At 37.9% G+C, this 23,759-nt stretch overlaps 1 protein-coding gene across 1 annotated transcript in view; it reads left to right on the top strand.

Moving 5' to 3' along the window:
- LOC122807958 overlaps positions 1-23,759 on the top strand; it is a 185,906-nt gene that overhangs the window by 18,097 nt on the left and 144,050 nt on the right. The window contains exon 2 of the mRNA XM_044078989.1: positions 23,592-23,717. Within this exon, the coding sequence (XP_043934924.1) occupies positions 23,592-23,717 (126 nt within the window). The remainder of the gene's footprint in view (positions 1-23,591; positions 23,718-23,759) is intronic.

The raw sequence follows: 23,759 nt of genomic DNA, 5'->3' as shown, positions 1-23,759 counted from the left end.
GTACTACAAATTGTACCAAAATGTCAAGAGCTATATGTATGGACACTGAGCGTGGCATACTCTTTAGCTGCCTAAAGGCTTGCACCATTTAACCCAGCAGCATCAGTGGCACAGCAGGTAGCATCTTCACCGTTAGTACAGAAGGTTGTGGGTTCTATGCCCTCATCAAGAAGATCAATTGCTGACACTGTAGTGCAGCATAAAGGGGTGCTGCACTCCTGCATATGCTGTTGTTTGTGTGAGTTACTAAACTGTGGTCTCATCTGCTTGGGTTAGTAGTAGGTGTAAAAGATCCTGTGGCATTCAGCAAAAACAGTAGGGGAACTTTCCTAATGCCATGGACAAATCATCCATAGGAGCGTCAATACCACCTTTTGTCTCCTCTGAAAAGCACATTTATTAACCAGGTAGTGTCCGACTGGGTTGAAAAAAAAAAATGTTTTCAGCGGAGACCCGGAGAGAAAAGCTCCACAACAAAAAGAACATTTTTAAGGTACAAACAGTAAATTTAGTTTTAAGTAGTGCATTGCTAACGATATATAAATGAGCTTAACAACAATATTATAGCAAAATATAATAACAGAATATAGTATAAACATGCATGTTTCAGGCATACAGGAATACTATTTTTTTACAATATATATGAGGTACATAAGTCATGTAGCTTTACAAAGTGAGTCACTTCTATAAGACCAAAATTATTCATGTAGCTTTACATGTTAGGTCATCTGAAAGAACAAAGATTGATAAAGACAAGACAGATTGTGGGATGAGCACTGTTTGGGCTAACATGTGTGAGATGAGTGGGAAAAAATAAAAAGAATATTAGTTGGGAGCAATACAGGGGCATAGTCAATTATCATTTAAATAGCCTTTTAGGGTAGTTTTAAATGTGGACAGGTAGGAGGTTTTAGTTATCAGTTGAGGAAGGGTGTTCCAGTCTTTGGCTATTTTAGATACTAGCCTAGTGGGACTAACCCAGTAAACAAAGGATAAATAAATAAATATTTCTACTTTACATTAACTGCAGCCTTAACTTTAGTTAGCTTAATCGGTGGGTGGGGGGGTCAAAGTTCTAAGAGTAATTAGCAAAAGCCGAAAAAGTTTTCTCTATTTTTTAGTGATTAGTAGATTAGTAGTTTGGGATGGTTTACACTGTTTTCCACTTTTCAGTTTGCAGTTTCACACGTCTTTGTCCTCCTACAGTGTACACTTAGCTGAATTAGTCATCAATCCAATGGAATGCAATGAGTTTAAAATGGCAATGGACTTTGGAAAATGGCTTTCCAAATGTTTTGATAATAATATAGGGCCCTAGGATGTTGTCCACCAACCTCTGGCTGGAAAGAAGAATGGAATGGAGTCTAAAAGGCAACCATGTATAACAGAATTTATTTTCCTTAGCATCTGGGACTAACAGGACTTGCCAATAAATAACCTTTGTGTAAGTCTAAAGTTGACAGAAATTTATCCATAGCCAGTTTCTTCATCATTTCATCTCTGAGCAAGAGATAGGAATTAAATTTATACAGTATATGCCATTTAGCTTCCTGAATTCATTGCAAAATATTATAGATCCAAAAGGGTTGTGTACCAGTAAAATGTGACTATCGATCTCACCTGTCACTCTTGGATTATTCTATAACTTCAAGTTTAAGCATCTTTCATACTTTGCCCCTAACTGCTTAATGCTGAAAGTCTTGTATTCAGTATGGGTTTACGTTAACTTTTGCTCTAGCTACAGTGTCTGTGTTGTGATGAACTACATATGTTGTTATTTCCGAGTACAAATTCTGTTATTTTCTTTTTCTGAAACACTGACAACATGCCTCCAATTTTGTCTTCAATAACATGCTCTGAGATCCTAACTTTTTACTCCTGGCATACTTATTACAAAATTTCAGTACAAATGTTCTCCATATTTTAAAGAAGATTTGTGTGATAGCTATGTTCTCATTTCTGTTTCATTATTTGTACCACCTTATAATTCACTTCACTTATTTATTGCAAAAAAAAAAACTTGTTTGCTATAGTGATAACAATACAGGTACCTTATCTGATGTTTTGAACTCTCTAGATGAGAACTTCCATTTCCTCATCTGTATCACCTTATAATTCCCTTCTCTTACTTTATACAAAGAACATATTTACCCCAGTGGGTAATAATACAAGTACCTTATCTCACACTTTGAACTCTCTCAGATAAGTATTTCTGTTATATAATCTTTGTTTTGTCTTGACAGTTGACAGGCATGCTTTCCAACAACTGAGATGGTTATAAGTTTCTGTGTTATCCACAACTGCCCTGCTAACACGACCCCTAACGTTCAAGCTGTGTTTTGCCTGCTCTACCCCCTCTTTATGTTCCCTCACTACAGGTATCTCAGTTCTTAATCTATCTTGCAGGTCTGAATAAAGCCCTATTCAAATTTTAAGGGGGTTATTTCTTCACCTTCTTTTTCTTTTGCTATATTTAGTAAGCATCAGGGACATTTGGCATTCAGCAATATAACCTAATGGAACCCATTTCATGCTTAGACTATTTCTCTTGGCAGCAGTTGATCTCAATTTTCTCATTTATCTCAATAGCATTTTACAACAGTCTTTAAAGTTTTATTAAAGCTTTTAACTAGTATGATTCTTTGCAAGTGGTACACAGATGCCCTTAGCAGGTGCAGTCTTAAGGACTGGCTATTTTCATGCATTACTCTGGACACAGAGTCACAACTGACTCATCAAGTGCTCACTGGTGGTCCCTGTTCTGGTCCCCTTCCTGCCTCAGTTCTTCCAGTCCCAAAGTCTGGCACATCAGTGCCAAGATCCTTCCCTACATCAGTCACCTCACCCACCTCAGCAAAAGCCAGACCCAGCACAGGTGATCTACTGTAAGCAGCTAACTAGGGCCCGTGTTGACTGGAAGGGGATTCTTGCAGACTTGGGGACCGATAAAAATAAAAATTCTCTTCATTAAATAGAATAAGCTGGGAGACATCTGTAAACACAGTAGGTCATTATGACCTCATGGGAGACTTGCTGCAAGGAGACAAGAGGGGTTTAGTACCTCGCAAAAGATTCTGCAAGAACAGAAGGGCATTTGGACCTTGCAGGAGACTTTCTAACATAAACCATGGGAGATTTGAACAAATGGCAGCCAAGGATTTAGAGATGGTATCCAAAGGACTAGAACAAAAGCCCAATGGCAGAGCAGCCAGAAAATCTGATATGGTGCCCAGAGGAGTGGATCAGAAGCCAAATGGTAGAATGCCATGAATAGAACAGAAACAGTGAGTGCAGACTTGAATAAACAGCAGAGCAGCTGGATAGACAGCATGTGAAATTTCCTAGCTAGAAATGGCCCATTAGTTAATTAACTTACATAGGTTCAAACCCTGTACGTTGGTTACAGGAGACAAGAGTCTAAATCCTCTGCACCATCTGCCAGACTGCTGAAGGGTAATGAGTTTCAGTGCATTTTCAAGGAATTGTGAGTTTCAAGGGAAGAGAAGTTCACTGCTGATCATATTAAGTCTTTCTTCATTGTGCAACTGTTTTGTTTAGCAAATTTCCACCAGTGTTTATGTGATTAAACTTAGAAGCAGTGTTAATAGTACAGCACATGGCATACTTGCCTTTAGTGCAGAAGGCTGTGGGTTCTACTCCCACACCATGTAGATGAATTGCTGATACTGTGGTGCACTTTACGAAGGAGGGGGTGCTGCACTCCTGAGGGTGTTTTTCTTTGGATGGGATGACTAGTAAATCTAAACCTGTTGTTGGTTAGCCAGCCATTCCCTATTGCAATAATACTTGCTTACAAATTTTTTTTGAATGTAATATAGGCAATTTATTCTTCAAGGGCAGCAGGCTCTGAATTTGTAGATGAAACACTGAAATGTAAAGTTGTTTTTCAACAGCAATCTCTTCATTAGTTGCAGATCTCTTTGATGTGGAATTATTCAAATTACATACTTCTGCAGAGGTCGTGCCTTTTGACTGATATTGGTAGATTGTAATGACAGAAATTTGATGGCCTTTTATGGTTGAAATGTTCTGAAATGGGCAGTTTTGCCAGTTGCTTCATATGTTTTATTTCATTGCTCACTGGAAAAATGTTCAAAACTACAAGTTTAAAACACTCTAACAAGTGATGTTGTATTATACAAGGAATATAATTTAAGACAATCAAGAAGGTGAATCAAAGAACACATGCATAAATGCATGGTTCTAATAAGTGTCAAGGGGCCTATAGCTTTCTCTGAATGTGGGTTTCAGTGCTGTCTCAATGAATGTGGGTTTTAGTTACTAGAAATATGTCTTTCTCATTTGTAAGTATATTCGTGTGCTTTTCTGTGAGCTCATATATATGACAAATCTCAATGAACTTATTCAAAATTAAATCACTGTCATGAAGCAAAATCACTCTCACAGCATCGTATTTAATACCACACACATCTGTCTTTTATCAGCTCATCCGTTAAATCACCAAATCTGCACATTTAGCTTAACTCTCAAGTTGGTTATATGCACTGCAAAAGTTTCACCTGGCTTTTGATCCCTTGTGTAAAATAAGTGCCTCTCCATTGTAATGTTGGTCTGGGGGTTACACATTTCTCTAAATGTATGCTTTAAGCACTCAAGTCCTCCCTTGATTCAGCCTGTACAACAATATGATGGTTTCCCCCTCTCTAGCATAAATAGCAGGTGCATACACAAATAAACATTCTTTTTCAATAGCTTCTGACCCAGCTAAATTAAGTAGAATAAATGCCTTTGTATGGTCATCTTTATCAGAAAATGCAGCCTGAATGAAAATGTTGTATTCTTGCTCAAACACTCTCCAGTTCTCTACAATATTATTATCAAATACTAGTGGACCAGATTTTCGAAATCCTTCAGCCATGCCAACAAAGTATGTGCCTAAACGGGTCCCCTTTGAATGGTCGACATTTCACAATGTCGACATTCATATGGCCAAGACCATATGATCGACATTTGAAATGTCGACCATGGTGAACTGGCATCTCCCTACAGTGCGGAATGGAAAGATTTCCACTTCTGCACTGTAGTGTGATCTCAGAGTTGGTATATATAAGGTAAGTTTGTTTTTGTTTTTTATGGTCTACTTGTATGGTCGACATTTAAAATGTTAATCATATGTTCTCGGCGATATGAATTTCGAGATTGTGAAATGTCGACCATATCAAGTAGACCCACCTAAACACACTGAAAATGTGGCCCTTGTAATTATGTATGAATAAGTTGCCTCTCTGCAGTTTGCAGTAACACACAAATACACAATAAACTCTTCAAAATACTGTACTTTGTGAAATATGCTTTGAAATGACTGATTTTGTGAAATAACTTTACTGTAACACTGCACAAACATGAAACACTTCATACACTTCTGATAACTTGGATAGCCTCAGTTAATATGAAAAATATGTGCTTTGCAAAAAATGCTATCATTTCTCTTTATTTGTTTCATTTGTTTTATGCAATTTGGACTTTATTTCAAACATTTTCCTGTTGTAATTCGAATACTTCTAGCAATATCGGACATTTCGACTTATTTTAATATCATTTAGAGCATTCTGTATGCCTCGTTTCATATTTTGCAAATAAGAAATAATTTGAGCAAGTTTAACATTACAAATTAATTTCCAACCTGTTTTGCAAAGAGGAGTGGACCCAACATGGAGCCCTGAGTTGACAGGACTCTTAGAGGAGGTGGTTTCCCCAGTCCTAACTTTTTTGGTCCTGTTTGTGAGCCAGTTGACTATCCAGAACTTTACATAGAGGTTTATGCCTATTTCCAAGAATTTATTAACAATGCCCGAGTGAGATATTGTATCAAATGCCTTGGCCAGGTCAAGGCAGGCAGTATGCACCATTTTGCCCTCATCCATTGGCTTGGTGACTTCTCAAAGAAGTTCACAAGGTTTAGTAGGCACGACTTGATGAAACCAAATTGGTTTGGGTCCATTGTCTGAAGGTTTTCTATGTCATCATTAATCATTTCCATGATAATTCTTTCTATGGCTTTGCAGATGTGACTGGTCATACTAATAGGTCTGTAGGTCATTGCATCTGTTGATTGTTTGCCCTGCTGCAGTCCTCCATTCACCTGGTTCAAAGCCTGTTTGGAGGCTGTGGTTGAAAAGTGACTCCACTGGTTCTGATAGGCCATATTTCAGATTAATTTGTAGGTATCCGAGGATATTATCAGGTCCCACTGAGGCTGTATTTTTGTCTTTAGGGAGCACATTAAAACCTGCTAACTATTACTAGCTGTTGAGATTATGTTTGATGGTATTTCCTGGAGGGGCGGAAATTGGGAGAGAGTTGGGGGATGAAGCTTAATTTGTCAGACAGTAGATTTGGTATGTCATCCAGCTTCATGAATGTGGCTCCATTTACAACTAGTTCAGCACACTGTTTGTTGCCTTTAATGTTTTGGACATAGTTAAATAAGGTCTTATGGTCATCACTGGCCTGACAATCTATCTTAACCTCAAAATTGACTTTCTTGGTCTTAGTTTGCCCCTGCAATTATCTATTCAGCTTGATCAAACAGTTTTTTACTTTTTTGGGTGTTGCACTATCTCGTCTAGGGAATTTTTGTTAATAAAGTTCAGGAATCTCTGTACCTGTAAATCTGGGGTTGTTTAGGATTCCCAGTCTATGAAGAGGTAATTACAGTCACCCATGAGTTTAATATCCAATCAAATGTCTCTAGCTGGTCTAAGTATGAGCTATAGGTTTCTTGGGTCATGGAGAGTGACCTATAACTTGGTAGGATATAGTATTTGACTTTGTCAGTGGTAATTTGTACATGGAGAAGCTCCTGCGCATCGTCCCGTTAACCACTATCAAGGTATAGTTGTTATTTATATAGGTAAGACACCTCCACCTTTGCCCCTGCCTGTGCAGTTCCTGATTTAAATGTGTGAAAGACACTAAAGTCTTGGATTGCTGGGGCACTCTCTGTGGCTTTAAACCTTGTCTCTGTAAATGCACAAATGTCTACATTCTCCAAGGTGAGAAGAGATTGCGGGGAGTGGAGCTTCTTGTGTAGATTCTTGGGATTAAGCAGTATTACCTTTAGGCTGCTTTTGATAGATTTCCTATGTTGTAAGGTTTTTCAATTTCGCATTGCCTAAAGAGGCTTAATGAGGGAGCACAATGTTTTTGCCAATATTCAAAGGCCTAGAGGGGACAGGTGCAGACCATCCTTGGCAAAGCAAACATGGTCTGTTGACCATATCCTCTCATGCTGGTAAATATTGTACATTCCTCTAGAATGGCATCAGAAACTAAGCCAATTATTAAAATCAATCCTCTTCTGTTCATATTGCGGCATCAGCCTTGGTGAAGGTAGAATGCTGCTCAATGCTAGACACATACCAGCCTGTGACACAGTATAACAGCTCCTTAATGTCTCTTTCATATGGTCTAAGGAGGTACGTCTCAGGTCATTTGCACCTACATGGACTAGTACCTATGATGCAATGATTTGAGTGCATACACAACTTGTCAGAGCCTGTCTTCTGATAGGAACTGACTGTTATTTTCTCCTAGTTCACCTTGGTGAGGGGAGGGCATCAGTATATCACACAATGGAGTATCTCATGACTGCAGGACTGGGTAGTGTGAATGGTTGCTTCGTGGGCTTATTAGATGATGCTCCACGTGGCATGGCTGTATAGTGCTGGGTGTTATCTTTGTAGCATACTTTTGGGTTTGCTGAAAAAGATTTTTCCAAGTGGAGTGCCTGGAAGGTCTTTGGGGTTCAGAAAAATTGCATTTAAGTGACTTGGTATATGTTAGTTTATCTATGGAGTGCATACCATGTGTGGTTTTAAGTGCATACCATGTGTGGTTTGTGTAGCGTGTGTTTCTGACTGCTAGGAGGGAGTCTCTCTGAGTTGCATGCTGGCCACTCTCGGATGTGATGTGATTGTCTCTCTTGCTGAACCATGTGCTGGTCAACATCAAGAAATTTGTTAGACAGAAGTCTAGAATGACCTCTCATTTTTTTATTCCTGTTGCCCCACCTAGGCAGATCAAGGCAATCCTCATATCCTGCTCTGTCTGTTCTGATATGTGCATTTAGATCTCCCATTATCAATAACAACCCATGTTTTCTTTCTTTATCTAGTTGGTCCTGCAACTTTTCTTTTCCTTACTCTCCCAATCCTGCTATGTTGCATATTCTGAGATTATGAATAGCACCCTATCCTTACACTGAAGTCTGATTGCCATGGCTCTATCACTAATTTTGATGACATCCCTTTTACTGTCCTCTGAAGACTCTCCCATACTATAGTTTCCACACAATTCCTAGTCTGCCCTTCCAATGAGTAGTTGCCTCTGGTTAATAAGCCAAGTGGCTTTGCTTCACTGCCCTTTCACCTTGTCTCCTGGATATAATAGATGTACAGCTTCCTCCTTACCATCATGTCATCCACTTTCAAACTACATTCTATCAGTGAACCTCTTTTGAGTGTAACAACCCTTAGTTCATATTTGACAGGTTGACTGGTTTTACGTCTAGCTTTCGCTCAACAGGCCTATTGCAGGTAACTGAAGCTGGGCAACTGGACACAGGCCAACCAGTAACTTAGTGACCCACTGTGCTTTATGGCAGGCAAACACTGGCCAATAGGGGCATGTAGCCCCTTCACACTGTTAGCATGGGTCCCTGGAATAGGTTGGAGTAGCCAAGTCCTCCTCCTATTTATCACTGACAAATACACATGACAATTTTTTGGAAACATTAGTCAATGTGACCAGATCACCTAGAGCCAATTTTTACACCACTGAGTGGCTAACCCTGCTATAGAAAACAGTTTGTGGTCCATTTTCTTCTGTGTAGGTGATACAGTGCACCGCATTTGATGCTCAGAGTGGTAGGTCTATACAACTCACTCCCCAGTAGGCAACATTTAGAGTCATCTGTTGTTGCCCACAATTCCATTCTTGGATGAGTTTGAGGTGGCAACACTTAGCATGCTTGTAGGAGGTGGGTGGAACCCCACAGGAAGAACATGCAAGCACTAAACTTATTTATTCAGGTATCGTTTTTCAGTCTATAGTAGAATTATTTCTTAGAACATGCAAATGCCAAAAAGACATTAGCCAGAGGTAAGAACTGAACCCCATACCTTACATTTGAAAGGCTAAGACCTTAACCATTATGCCAAGTGTGTCTCAAACTCAGCAGTATAATTACTTAAATAATAGGTGCAGTACTAATGATCTCACATTTACTGCCAGAAAATGTAGCCTTATGACACCTTGCAAAACAGATATAAATTATGAATGCAAAATAAATTGGTGATACCATGAAAATGACACCAGCATTAAAGATCTAGAGATAATGGTAGACAGCAGTTGGAACTCGAACCCATGAGTCTCTTCTAAAATCAGAAAGCATCTTGTGTAGCCCATCTAATTCTAAAGGGCATTTCTATTCATTCTGGGTAGATTACACCAGTTTATATCTCACTGATCTAACCCGTTATTGAGTACAGTGCTGTGCTTTGTAGCCTTTGAAGAAGCTATCCTAAAATCACAAGAAGAGAAAAACTGACCAGTACTGAAAGGTGTTGGGAACTCACATTGTATTCTGTTTCTTATAGATTACATAGAGATGGTCCACCTGCTCTACAAGGTAATGACTGAATGAGATCTACTTGATCCTATGAATTTACTAAGTTTTCTTTGATTTGATGAATCCATGAAAGAATATGTCTTGATTACACAGCTGGGGACACTAATATTAGATTATAGAACCTGATATTGAAATAAATACTAATACTATAATAATGTAATAGTAAAGGGCTGTTGATTGAAAGATTGATAACTGAATTTATGAGCCAAAGACATTTGAAATGATAGAGCATCCCACTGTGAAAGGAAAAGATGCTTGGTAGACTGGCTATACCAAACTGTTTTTTTTTTTTTTGCAAAGTAACCAATATCAAAAGTTTATTTTTATCTTAATTAACTTTTAGTTCTAGAGTAATTAGTCCAGTAAATGGGTTATATTTGTGAACAGGTGTTGAGGTGTTTAGAGACTATACTGTAGTTTTGGTAGGAGGACTGGAGAAGTAAGTCATCAGTGTAAAAGATGTAATTGTTGTGTTTTTGCATGAGTTTTCTTCTTAATAAAAAGTGAGAAGAATAGAAAACCAACAAATGAATCTTGGAGAACACCATCAGGGAGAGCTATGGGCAAATTGAAAGAGTTATAAATTACTGGGTGGCCATGGTGGTACAGTGGTTAGCATTGTCACCTCACAGGAAGAGGTCCTCCAGTTTGATTCTCATCTGGGGTGTCTTCTGTTTGGAGCCTGCTTGTCCTCCCTGCAGTCAGGAGTGGTACACTGGTTAGCATTGTCACTTCACAGTAAGAGGTCCTCCAGTTTGATTCTCAGCTGGGGTGCCTTCTGTCTGGAGCCTGCTTGTCCTCCCTGCAGTCGTTTGGGTGCTCCTGTTTCCTGCCATATTCCAAAGACATGCATTAGGTGGATTGGACACTCTAAACTAGCTGTAAAAATGAGTGGTATGGATGAACTGCTGTGGCAGGGCTAACCATCTGGTGGTGTAAAGCTTTGCCTGAGATGACTACCACTATTGAAGTGACAACCTGGCCCCATGTGCAATATAGGAAAATGGGATGGATAAATTATTAAGATCTGCTCATTTTGTTGACAGTGTGTAAGCCAGAGAAAAGCATTAATACATCCTTATTTTGAAGTCAGTGTATAAACCAGAGTGGAGTGGTATGATTGCATCACATTACATTATCACTGGAAGTAGCTTGGTATAAGATACTTTATATAATTTTTGCTTTGGTAAAGATGGGCTTGTAAATTTTGAAATGAAATGATTGTGAAATGTTTCTGCAGATCAGAAAATGTACCGATGGAAAGTGAAGTGCTGAAAAGAAACTGAAATGTAATGTCAGTAAAAATACAGCAAGTAAGTAGAAAGTTGGGGTACAGTTAATCTTATCCTGGGTGTTCAGTGATTTTTTTTTAACCAATTATTGTCTTGGAGAAAAGAATAAGATGAAGGTGCAATTGAGGTCTAAGTCTGAGGTTAATGGTGGTTGAATGGGGATAGCTGAGTGTAACTGGGATCAGGGATATTTTCTTCTACACTGGAAAATGACAGTTGAAGCCTAAAAGTGAGATACAGGGGAAATCGTGGAACAGAATCACAAATGGGTGGGAGGGTGGCTTAATGGCTAAGGTGTTTGCCTTAGAAACACAAGGTGCAGGGTTTGAGTCTCACAAGGGATAATTGGCTAAGCTTAAAATGGCTCGCAAGGGCAGTTAGCTTAGTACTAAAAACTATGAAACAAAGCTTTCAGGATTTTTTTCCTGTTTGGTATAAATGCTGTATTTTACTTCAACATTCTAGGCTTTGGATTTTTTTATTACTGATTCGCCTTTTGTATCCTGCCTGGTTTACCTACGTGCTATTCTTCTCTGTTGAGATTAAAACTAGAATCAGAGGTGCTGCTGCTAACTGGCATAAAGTGTTAAGGTGGCGTATAACAGCAGAATGTGAAAGAAGCTGAGATTTATGGTTATAAAACAGTGGTGTGATCCGTACTTCTGTATGCGACAGAAACCTAGGCCGTAAAGGCAGAGCAGCTGAGGAGCTGACAGGTGATGGAGACTGAGTGCCTCAGATAGATGGTAGGATGCACACTGTGGGAAACATGAAGAGATGAGGACCTCAGAGCAGAGACCGAAGGAGCTCCAATTTAAGAGAACATCAAAGAGAAGTGATTGCAGAAGTTTGGTGACGTGCAGGAGTTGAACAAATTATTTGGTAAAGATGATTTGGGAGAGATAGGAAGAATGCAGGAGGAGACAAGGAAACCCAGACATGAGACAGATTTCATGAAAGAAGACATACCACATTCAAGCATGCCTGCCAAAGAATACAGGATAGAGGCACTGAACCAACAGAGGTGGTAACAGTTGACATGACACCCCAACCCCATGCAGAAATGGGGAAAAGGGTGCTGCTGCTGCTGATGTTGAGGATAATGATGTGATGAATTAAGTAACTTGTGTAGCATTTTCTTCCTGACTAGGCCCTTCTTTTAGATGTAGTTTAAAACATTAACCCACCCACAGTGTAGTCAAAATGGTTGAATAACCACCATACAGAGCATTTTAATTCACAGTTAGGACTACTCACAGAGTTCTGTTCCAAGAACTGTTTTTAGGTGACCTTATCTGAAGAGGAAAGCCATGGCTAGCAGTCAGTGCCTTACATGTTAAATATCCATAAATATTTACCTATGTGCAAAGACAGATTGAAGACACAAATTAGACAAATAGATCGATGTCTTACAACTATATAAACTATCTAGAAATGTAATATTTGCTGTTGTACATTTATGTTATGTTGATTTTTTAGAACTTATATTACATCTAACTACTTTTATCTCTGAGATTCGTGAATATTGTCCATAATGTGACTTTCTATATTTTAGATGAAAGACTTGATGTCCTTAAGGGGTCATTCGCATGTATTCCATGGACCTCCATTAAAGGAGGTTTAAGATATCAGACAGTGAAAAGCATGTCTTGGCTCGATTTTCCTTGCAGTTTTTACTGGATGGTTTGATTGTGTCTCTTTTTTACCCTTTGGTTGAGATGTTAGTCGGCATATCTTGCAGGTATCTGGATCTTTATGGGCATCAGCTGGGTATAAAGCCCCCATGCTTCTGAAATATAGCCACATTATCCACTTATACAGTTCTGATAAGATTAATGAAAAGGCTGAAACTCACATGTCCACAGCTAGTGAGATTTGGTTTTGTTGGCCTGAATGTAAGGTCATAATGTCATAAACACTTAAAGTAAAAAAAAATATGGACATTCAGAAGTCATGTAGCTGAAACAATTGATGTCCTTAAAGGGGTCATTTGCATATATCCCATGGGCCTCCATTATATGAGATTTACAGTATCACACAGTAAAAATTCTAGCTTTGCTGTATTTGTAAGAATATGGTCAACAAAATATTAAGGTTGAAAGTAGTTATGTTACAAATATGCAGCATAAATAAGGTATAAAATAAAGCTTGCTTAAATGTAGAAATAGAGTTTACGAATATGTGATTAGCATCCATACTAAAATGACTGTGGCCTGGAAAATAAGGAATTTGCTTAATGGACATGCTTTCCTACAGAATCAGTATGCATTTCACACTTTCAACAAGAAAGCTGACCTCTTACAGACTTGGCAAGAATGTAAAAAAAACAGGAAGTATATATTTCACATTGTCAGCAAGCAGCATATTTCCTTTTTTCTTTGTTACCTTTTTATATATATTTTGAAGTAAGTATGGCAGCTAAAAACATTTAAAATAGAAATAAAATCAGTCTATGGTTGTTTTCCTAAGGAGGGTGATGTAGGACCAGATCTATGAAGGATAACGCTGTCCACTTGAATTATAATTTCATTTGAGGAATGGTGCTAATTATATAATCTATGAAAAGTTAAAAGGCAATAGTTCGAACAACAGATCCCTGGGGAACTCCTGATATAAAAATACCCACTTGTCTTGGATATATATAATTGCTACTTTGGATATTGAAAGTTCGAAGAGAAAGGTAATTTTAACCAGTTTAAACAATTATTTAAGACAGCTTTTTATCAAGTATTAAAGCATAAAATTATTGAAATCAGATCTTGTTGGTACATTTATTTAAACATACTTAAACATATAAGAGAATATTATAAAATTCTGACACAAACAAGCCAAAATAGCTCAAACTACCTTTGAATCTAACTATAAGGTGTTCTAGCCCTAAGGAAGAACTCTCCGAATAAAAATATTATTAACATGATCTATACATCAGTGACCATAAGGTATATAATACTGAGTATCTCAGAACAAGGTGGGGAACAGTGGTTTGGTAGTTTTCTTTAATATGAATAAGCATTTGAAAAGTCTAGGTAGAACTCATTTTACTAGCTAAACTGCTGCGTTTGCATATATTTTGAGTGGAAAGGTTCAACAGGATGGATTTGTAAGGCAGGTGTCTAAACTTCAGTCCACATATTGCATTTCAAGCAGACTATGAATATGCAATGTTTTGGCAAGGCAGTTATTCAAGGTATGTCGGGGAAGCTTGTTACCTACTTTATATGTATATTGTGCTACCTTAACCTTCAGTCCACATACTGCATACCAAGTTGACTTTCAGACTATGAATATGCAATGTTTTATCAAGGCAGTCATTCAAGGTATGTCAGGGATGCTTCTTACCTACTTTAGATGTATATTGTGCTACCTTCCCCAAAGGGGATGTCATGAAGAGACAGCAATGGGGAAAATAATACAGCCCAGCTGTATGAGGTACTCACTATAACATTAAAAATGTAACTCCATCCCTGTCTTTCCAAGGGATACCACACAATCTCCATGTCTGTCCAAGGGATACCACACAATCTCCATGTCTGTCCAAGGGATGCTCCACAATCGCCATGTTTAGGGTTCAATTGTTTCACATTGTTCTGCATTTAGTCATGTGTTGAATGTGTGGCATGCACCCACTAAAAGGAAGGGTGCTGGTTACAGGCTAGCCTTATTAATGGTGATACTTAGAGTGTAATGTCAGTACTATGGATACCTCACTGTTAGTGAGAAATAGTTGTTAGGAAAGATAACTTCGCTGTGGTCACTACTTGGAGTGACTGAGATTTCCAGACACTGATCTCACTGGCATAGAGCATGAGGAGATCTTAGCTGGACTTTATCTGTAACAAGAATGGTGTCATGCGCAACCTGTTGCATAATGCTGATCTTACTTTTATTCTGGAGACCTGAATCAATGACAGTTTCAGCCCCCTTTTTATTGACTCAGTGCTCTTATTTCTAAACTCAAGGTCTACGCAGGCCATTTTAGAGATTGTTTAGTTACAGACCCTAATGCAACTATGATGTTCTTAAACCAAGAGTCTAAAAACGTTTTAAATTTCATTAAATCAGTGACGCATCTTATAAATAATGGCAGGGAAGTCCATACCCTTCCTGCTCTGTGATAAAAAGGAATTTTGTAATGAAGAAACAGCAGTAGGGAAACCAACAGTAAGGTTACTATTTCTAGTATAGGCATTGTGCTTAACAAATTTAATGCCTGAAATAGCAGCCATAACATCATTGTGTAGGCATTTATGATCTATAGTTAAATCCCCCTTAATTTATAGAATATGGAACAGTGAGTAAGATATTCAAGTCTCCTGCTATATGGCATTTATCTGAGCCATTCTGCCTGTCTGTTGAAGGTTTTCTGAATATTCTCAAGTGGCTTCTAGTATGAAATTTTAAGTACACAGAACGAAAGACAGTATGCATTTACTGGACAAATACTAGTGGTATATAATTGAGCTAAACAACTTTGTCCCTATTAGTAAAACATTGCAGGATGTTTAAATATTTCAAAGAATTTCCTACTGGTAAGCTTGAGATATGCATTAAATTTCAAGGAAGAATCCAGTAGAATGCCTAATCCAAAATTTGTTTATCCAGGGCATATGGATATGTGTGATTAATATCCTTGAAGTGTGTTACTATATACTTATAATTAAAGTCCATACCTTTTTATACTACCCAATTTGTTAAACTATCCAGACGGCCTTAAAGGAAATGGTGACCCTCAGTACTGCTAACTATGCTACCAATTGTAATATCACCAGCAAGTTTTTTGAACCAGACATTCCCTAAAATTGGGCAATCAGACAGTAAGAGACCAAAAAGCATGGGACCCCGATACAAAACCCTGTGGAATACCCTTTCCAATAAACTTGTAGTTTGAACAGTAATTTCTAATTCTAACCCTACACATTCCAGAAAAGCAACCAGTTTGTCACCTGTTTAGCCAAATAAAATTCATATTAACCTTTTTTATATTACATCAATAAAGACCTCATGGGGAACAGAGCCAAGCACTTTGGCAAAGCCTAAATGGATGGCATCAACAGCCAGACTATGGCCAAGAGACTGTATAATGTTTTCATTTAACTATATTAAGTTGGTAAAAACAAGATCACCTTGATAAATATCCATGCTGATATATATTGGAACTAAAATTGATCATATGTTTTAAAGAAAGATATGTGGTCCACTCAAAGCATTGCCTAAAAATACAGGTGAGGCTACTTAGTCTGTACTCACCTGTAAACAAACTAGGTTGTCATTTCTGAGTGGAAATATTGATTGCTTCCTTCCATATGAGAAGCACATAGCCTTCCGCTAATGATTTTTGACATAAATTAGTAATGTATCAAGTTTTTAACAATTCCCTTCAGAAAATATCCATTTAAGCAATCTGGCCTGGTTGCCACACTACGACCTGAGGCCTAAACATTTCACTGCCCTGTACAAGGCAGGATGGGGTGCTATATTTTGCCACAGCTCTGTGTATCAGTTGATACAGGTTGTCAGTAAAGGACATCAACTTTTTTTAAATATGTTTTAGCTACAGTAGCAGGTGGTTTGTTTCTTCTCAAGTATCACCCGCCAAGTTACGTGAGGACATTACTGCCAAAATACAACTGCTTTCTCATCTGCTCTCTATTGAGTCACCAGATTCTTGTAATTCTGGGAGGCTTTAGCATAAGTTAGTGACTCTTACTAAATAATTTATTTGCATTATGAAGGATTCATATTTGTTCAAGTGACTACCTCAGCAACCCACAAAGTAGGAAGTACACTTGACGTGATCGTCTTACTGGATGTTAAGACCTCTGAAATGGTGGTGGAGCATTTCTTTGCATAGGTTATTACTTCTACAACTGACAAAGTTGAATAAATGCTTAACTTCTTTTTAATGGATTTGAACAGGTGGTAGAGATGGTCTCATGGTTTGACCACATTATAGTCTACTTTGGTCTAGAGCTACACAATTTTAGTACCACAAGGCTTGAAATAGGCAAGTATCATAACATCTCTAATAGTGACACTGACTTATTTGCGCTGGCCAAATTTCCCCCTAGTAGTATAAACATCCTGGAAAGAAGTCACTACCCTAGTGGGACTAATCCAGTCAACAAAGGATAACTAAGTAACTAACTAACTAAATAAATATCCAGCTGTTGCAGGGAAAGATATAATCAATTAAAGAGTTGCTGAGAAAATAATTCATGATAGAGACAGACTGGTCATGCATACTGAATCTAAAAAATGAAGATGCTACCGGATGATATTTTATGTGGGATAAAAATACAGTACTATTGAGATTTGTTCCTAGAAGGCATATGGGAATTCATTCATATTAGTTCAGACACTTTCTGTCAGATAACTTCAGAAACTTTTATTTTAGCTGAAAAAGGCTTGGTTGCTTATAATGGAAAGTCTGTAGTGTGCCAAGAATTGCTTTATATTTAAAGGGACAAAAATAATGGTACAGAAATTGAAAGTTCAGTTAAGAACTTCAGAATTACAGCAGCTGAACTGAAAATGTATTCCTCTAAAAAAATGTAAACAGGTTTCTGACGCTAGAAACGTGTTGATGAAAAACAATTATGGGATAGGGTTTTGAATTTACAGCATGTCATGATAGTAGAAATAGGGATAAAATGCATTTGCCTAGTGTTGTAAGTATTAATAGAAAAAGAGGGATGCCTAATAATTTGGGACAGCCTAACACTCTTTTTTTATTGTGGTGCAAAGGACCATTTAATAAACAAATGCTCAAAGTGCAAATTTTACTAATGTGGACAAATGGCGCATATTGCAGGTAACTACAAATTTTTTGTAGAAGGGAAATTTGTGCTCACAAAATGTGGGAAACTGTGCTTGTGTGCTTGGTGTCATATATGATTCCCAGTTAATAGTGTAGTAATTAAAGTCACCTATGAATATGGTATTGGGTTTTATGCTGAGTGTTTCCAGTTAGCTTAAATACATGTTATGGGTTTCCTGGGGCATAGAGTGAGACCTATAGCTTGCAATGTAGTGGTACAGGTTGGCAATTTGAACATGAAGATGCTAAAGCTGGTCTAAATATGTGGACGACATTAAAGCCATGCGCTGCTGGTATACTCTCCATTAACTTAAACAATGTCTCAGTGACTCCAAAAACATCAGCATTCTGAGAAGTGCTTGTAGGGAGTGGAGTTTCTTGTTTTGACTCCGAGCATTGAGGAGTAATACCTTTAGATTTTATTGGTTTTGATTTGCTATGTTAGATGTGCTTTCAGATTGGCATTGCCTAAAAAAGACACTAGGGGGGAATGACAGTGTTTTCAGCTAATATTCAAAAAACTAGAAGGGAAGGTAGCAGACCATCCCTGGCAAAGCAGCATGGTCTGTTGAAAATCTCATTCCATTCTGACAAATATTGCCCCCCCCCCACCCCAGAATAACAGCAGGAACTAAAGCAATTATTTAAGTCAGCCATCTTCTGTTAATATTGTAGCATCTTCCTTGGAGAAGGTAAAATGCTGCTCAGTGCTAGTCATACTCTGGCCCGAGATACACATTCCAGAGCTTCATAATGTCTCTCTTTGTATAGTCTAGGCAGGTATGTCTCAGGTCATTTACACCCTCATGGACTATGACGAAGTCATACTGGTACTTATGATCTAATGACCTGTGTGTGTGTGTGTGTGTGTGTGTGTGTGTGTGTGTGTGTGTGTGTGTGTGTGTGTGTGTGTGTGTGTGTGTGTGTAATGTGGTGGATCCTGGTCCCTGAAAAGCAGCTCACTGTGACTTTCTTCTTATTCAGCTTGATGACAGAGACATCATTATGTCTCACAATGGAGTTTCTAATAACCAGAATGTTGGATTGTTTGGCTGTGATGATTTGCCTTATGGGATTAGAAGTAGAGGCTCCATGAGATGAGATGTGGCTGTATGTGTTGATGTGTGTATTGTCTTGAAAGAGTGCATTTAGAGCTGCAGAGGGTATTTGTTATGTGTTCTTCATCTAGAAGGTCATTGGGGTTTAGGAAGCTTGCAGTTGTGTCTCAGCATATTTGGGTCTATGCTCTTCTTTGTACTGTGTGTGATGGATACAGTGTGTGTACTACTGGCAACCTGATAGACATTAGGAGACCTATCATGTGAGAGCTTTGCCTCAAGTGACATAGGTTCATAGTTTCATATGAGGTTACTAGGCTATTGTCCCTAGGGCATTTATAAGCCTAGCCATGTTATACCCTTGTTCTCTTATTGACCAAGTTGTATGGTCTATATTTGCAGCATGTGTCTATGATCAGCACCAACTGCCCTTATCCAAGAGGGACATAGGTGACACCCTTGGGGTAAATTTACAGTTTCTCATCCAGTTGTCTAAGTTACGCATAAAAAGGGTCATTGAGGATCTCTGTTTTATGTGAATTATGAGTTTGTTCCAGAGGAGTGGCAATCTCTGGGAGACATATCCGTCTCTTCAGCATGTCCTGTTAATACTGCAGGCTAAGTTAAGATCCCTAGAGTGAGTGAATTTTATCCCACTTGACTTGTGGATGTGCAGCATTTCCATTATGGTAGGGTCCAAGACTGATCTATAGGCCAGGCACAAGTTGTCTCTCAGCAGCCTATAAGATACTGAGTGCAGTGACAGGAACTTTAGTCTGTCCAAGTAGGTCATGTGGCATAAATGCATTTCCCATATACCTTAGTTTGTTAGAGGATTAGCTGGTTGTCAGTAAACATGGTACAATTTCTACATTGCCTCAGGATGCCTTTATTCACCAAACTGGTAACAGAGATGGTGGGAAAGTTAATATCCACAGCAACATTGCCTTTTATATTGATTAGACAGCTGTGATGAGAATATAAGGTAATGTCAGGAGTATCTGGTTTGCAACTCTGGGAGCAATGTTTGTCACTGCAAATTACTAGGCATTAGTACAATTTCAAGGGTGCTTTTGTAGGAAAAAAATGTCAACTCAATGTGCCTGTGGCTGTAGAGGGGACTGCCAAACACTTGAGGAGAAACTACTAAAATAGATCCTGATGATTTATGGATGACGTATTTAGGGAGATACTCTGAAGGTAGGTCAGACAGTAGCTAATCAAGCAGTTCTTACTAAAAAGAAAGAGTTAGCTTGGCGAAGAATGATGAAAAGGGGATGCACTTGATTGGCTAGTACCTGGCTACTACTAGTGCTAGTCTCACCTCAGTATCCTGCTGCTGGGTAAAATGATCCTTTGCTTCTTCTCTCACCAGAAGCAAAAAGTAGCATCAACCCAAAGATGAGAAGAAGACCGCAGGCTCTTTGGTGATCAACAATCTTGTCCCAGATGATGCAGGGATATGTAGGCTTGTTATAGCCTTTTCCTGGAATATGCCTTGAATAGCAACTAAACCAACTGGGAAGGTCCCACACAGACACTCATTGTCCAGTCAGAGACAGTCAGGAATCAATGATATCTGCTCCTTCTCTCACTAGAAGCAAAACAGCAACACTAATCCAAGATGACTACTAAGAGGCAAAATACGGGCTCTCCAAGAATTGGTAGTCTTGAACTAGATGCTGCAGATTTTAAAGTTAAGCTGGAAAAATGGATTCATATCCTAAGAGTTTCAGTGTGCACTAAGCACTTAGATATCAAAAAGGGGGTTACTTGAGCCTTAGCAATAAAAGGGGAGAGCCTCTAATTTTAAAAGAGTAAGACAGATTGGAAGGAAGTGAGCACTTAGCATTTTGACTCTATTGAGTACAGTGGTATGCCGATAAATTCAAATAGCTGATGGGGAGTGATGTCACAAAATGATAATTTTGTGCTTACTGACAATAGTCAGATAAACATAAGAGATGGTCAGCTATAGAGAGACAGTTGAGTTTAAAAACAACAGCAACAGGGTGGGTGAGTGGGGAAAACTTAATTTCTGCTTGACTCAAAATAAAGACAGCTCTGGCATCTTTCCTAGTTTAAATATGCACTTGAAACCAGACTACAGTTAAAACACATTGTCAAGAAAATACACAACAATCTACAAAACAGAAGGTGGCACTGAAGCAATACAAATTACAAGAAAGCAAAAACAAACGTACCTTTCCCTCACAGCAGTCTATGGCAGAGTCTGAGTGAGGTTTTCCATTAAAACCTTGTAATGTTTTCTTTTAACCCTTAAATACAAGGTTTATTTGTTAGCTCCACCCATAATTCGCAAGTAATTAACCTTAACTGACCTGTTCTAATTTCTGTGAGACTCACAAGAGACACGCTCTGGTGTCTTTCCCTGTTTAAATATGCATTTGAAAGCAGGATATCATTAAAACAGTGTAAAGAGAATACACTACAATATACAAAATAGAAGAAGGCAATGGAGCAATACAAATTGCAAGAAAGCAAGAACAAACTAATCTTTCCACCACAACAATTTATGGCAGAGTCTGAGTAAGCTTTTCCAATAAAGCTTTGAAATGTTTTATTTTACCCACTAAAAACAAGGTTTATTTTTAGCTCCACCCTCAGTTCACAGGTTATTAACTTTAGGTTACCTGTTCTAATTTCTGGGTGACTCAAAAGAGAAGCAGCTCTGGTCTCTTTTCTTCTTTAAATATGCATTTGAAAGCTAATATGTTTACAGCAGACTATACAGAAAGGACACCACACTATGCAAATAGACTGTGGCAATGAAACAATGCAAATTATAAGGAAGCAGAAACAAATTAGTCTTTCCCCTCACAACAATATATGGCAGAGTCTGAGTGAGATGTTTTATTTTACCACTTAAATACAAGCTTTATTTTTAGCTCCACCCTCAGTTCACAGCTAATTAACCATAATTTACCTGATCTAATTTCTGTGTAACTCACAAGAGAGACATCTCTGATCTTTTTAGTAGATTAAATATGCAATTGAAAGCTGAAGACATTTAAAGCATAATAAAAATAAAATATACCACAATATACAAAATAGAAGATTGGAGTGAAGCAATACAAATTACAAGAAGGCAAAAACAAACTAATCTCTCCCTCATAGAAGTCTATGGAGGAGTTTGAGTGAACTTTTTCAGTAAAGCCTTTTTTTTATATTCCTCTTAAATACAAGGTTTACTTCCCAGCTGCACCACCAGTTTACAGGTAGGTAACCTTAATTGACCTGTTCCAATTTCTGTGTGATTCACAAGAGCCACTGCTCTGGTTTCTTTCCTAGTTTAAATGTGCATTTGAAAGCAGAATACCATTAAAACAGTGTAAAGAAAATGCACCACAGTATACAAAATAGAAGAAGGCAATGAAGCAATACCAACCTTTCCCTCACAGCAATCTATGGCAGAGTCTGAGTGAGTTTTTCCAAGTAAGATTTTAAATATTTTATTTATGCCCTAAAAACAAGATTTATTTCAACTCCACCATTAGTTCACAGGTAATTAACCTTAATTTACCTGTTCTAACTTCCATGTGACTCACAAGAGAGAGAAAGCTCTGGTCTTTTTCCTAGTTTAAATATGCAATTGAAAGCTGAATATATTTAAAACACAATATAAAGAAAATACACTACAATAAACAAAATAGAAGAAGGAAACAAAGCAATACAAATTACAAGGCAGGGAAAGCAAGCTAACTTTTCCTTCACAGCAGTCTATGGCAGAGTCTGGGGGAGCTTTTCCAGTAAACCTTTGAAATGTTTTATTTGTACACTTAAATATAAGGTTTATTTCCTAGCTCCACCATCAGTTCATGGGTATTTAACCTTAATTCACCTGCTCTAATTTCTGTGTGACTCATAAGAGATGCAGTTCTGGTATCTTTCCAAGTTTAAATATGCAGTTGAAAGAAGAATACAATTAAAACATAGTGTAAAGAAAATACAGGCACTGTGATAAGGCTGGCTTATTTGAGTTATTAACAAGAGGACGCCTGAGCTTTTGCTACTACATATCATAGCTATAACACCAGAATGATCCGAAATAGAAGGTAGTGAAGCAATAAAAATAACAACAAAGCAAAGACAAACTAACTTTCACTCACAGCAGTCTATGACAGAGTCTGAGTAAGCCTTTCTAGTAAAGTCATGTATTTTATTTCCCAGTGTTGCGATATACAACTGTTTTATTTGTAAATATAGTAAATATTTATTAGATTTCTGCTCCATGCCCCTTATAATGCTTCTTGGTGGTTAGCAGAAGTTCAATATAAGATGCAAGCTGAAGCATTTGGGGCCTGGATCAGCATGACGTTTAGTTCTAAGAATGAGCTGAATTGTCAGCCATAGCTATAGCACCATTGACAGGTAGAATGAAATGAGATTAGAGATGTCTTCTTCCTTTTGTAGACTCATACCTGGTCTTGTAACACTGCAGTAATTATAATCTACTCAGCAAATTGATTGTATCTTGCATATTTAGTCACAGGCTTGGGCATTATTTTACAGATAGGATACTGCAATATTAGAAACATATATTTTCAGTTCAGTCTTACCATTAATTGTGCAACAGTTTTCCGTAATGTTTGTTTAACATAATTTGCAATTTAAGACTGCAGGCATATACCCTCCATAGAAAGTGCAATAAAATAATGCCGCCATGAACAGATATTTGCAATGAAGTAGTGAGATGTTCTTTTTTTTTCCTTCTTTTCTTCCAAAAACAGGCACAAAAATGATTGGTCGTTGCACTGCATTAAATGACACAAAGTGCTTGCCTTGTACAAAAAGGAGCTACAATAAAGAATGGAATATTAAATTTCAGTGCGAAAGCTGCCGGATCTGTCAAAATGGTACATTTTATTTCTTTTTCTTTTTTTGAAAAGTGATGAAAT

The sequence above is a fragment of the Protopterus annectens genome, chromosome 8.part0 (genome assembly GCF_019279795.1).
Source record: "Protopterus annectens isolate FY-2018-M chromosome 8.part0, PAN1.0, whole genome shotgun sequence".
Lineage (NCBI taxonomy): Eukaryota > Metazoa > Chordata > Ceratodontiformes > Protopteridae > Protopterus > Protopterus annectens.
The sequence above is the reverse complement of the archived record's forward strand: the minus strand, read 5'-3'. Positions and strand labels throughout refer to the sequence as shown.